The sequence below is a fragment of the Penaeus monodon genome, chromosome 15, assembly GCF_015228065.2.
Source record: "Penaeus monodon isolate SGIC_2016 chromosome 15, NSTDA_Pmon_1, whole genome shotgun sequence".
Classification (NCBI taxonomy): domain Eukaryota; kingdom Metazoa; phylum Arthropoda; class Malacostraca; order Decapoda; family Penaeidae; genus Penaeus; species Penaeus monodon.
In genome coordinates this window covers 18,878,847-18,879,143 of record NC_051400.1, presented here as the reverse complement: position 1 = coordinate 18,879,143, position 297 = coordinate 18,878,847, and the positions used below count along the sequence as shown (strand labels likewise).

At 41.4% G+C, this 297-nt stretch overlaps 1 protein-coding gene across 1 annotated transcript in view; it reads left to right on the top strand.

The window, feature by feature from the left end:
- The first annotated feature begins 46 nt into the window (after positions 1–46).
- LOC119582243 overlaps positions 47–297 on the top strand; it is a 68,451-nt gene continuing 68,200 nt past the window's right edge. Inside the window, exon 1 of the mRNA XM_037930467.1 lies at positions 47–181. Coding sequence (XP_037786395.1) covers positions 47–181 — 135 coding nt within the window. The remainder of the gene's footprint in view (positions 182–297) is intronic.

Below are 297 nucleotides of genomic sequence, written 5' to 3'. Positions count from 1 at the left end.
CACTGGTAATTGGACACGGAACACGTAGTGCATAATCAACGAGCGGATGAGGTCCACTAAGAAACTAAAAAAATACAAGCAAAAGAAACGGGCAAATATTACCTACCAAGTACCATCATACAAGTCGTCCGTTCGTATCTCTAAGCCGTCATACCAGCAGACATTTATTGTAGTGGAATCCGTGAGTATAGTTCGTCTTCTGGTAGATATTAAAGGTCGTAAAGCTTGCCTATACTAGATAGCATTCTGGGGCCTCAATGACCTTGGTAAATTTTACTTCTGAAAACGTGGAGAGAG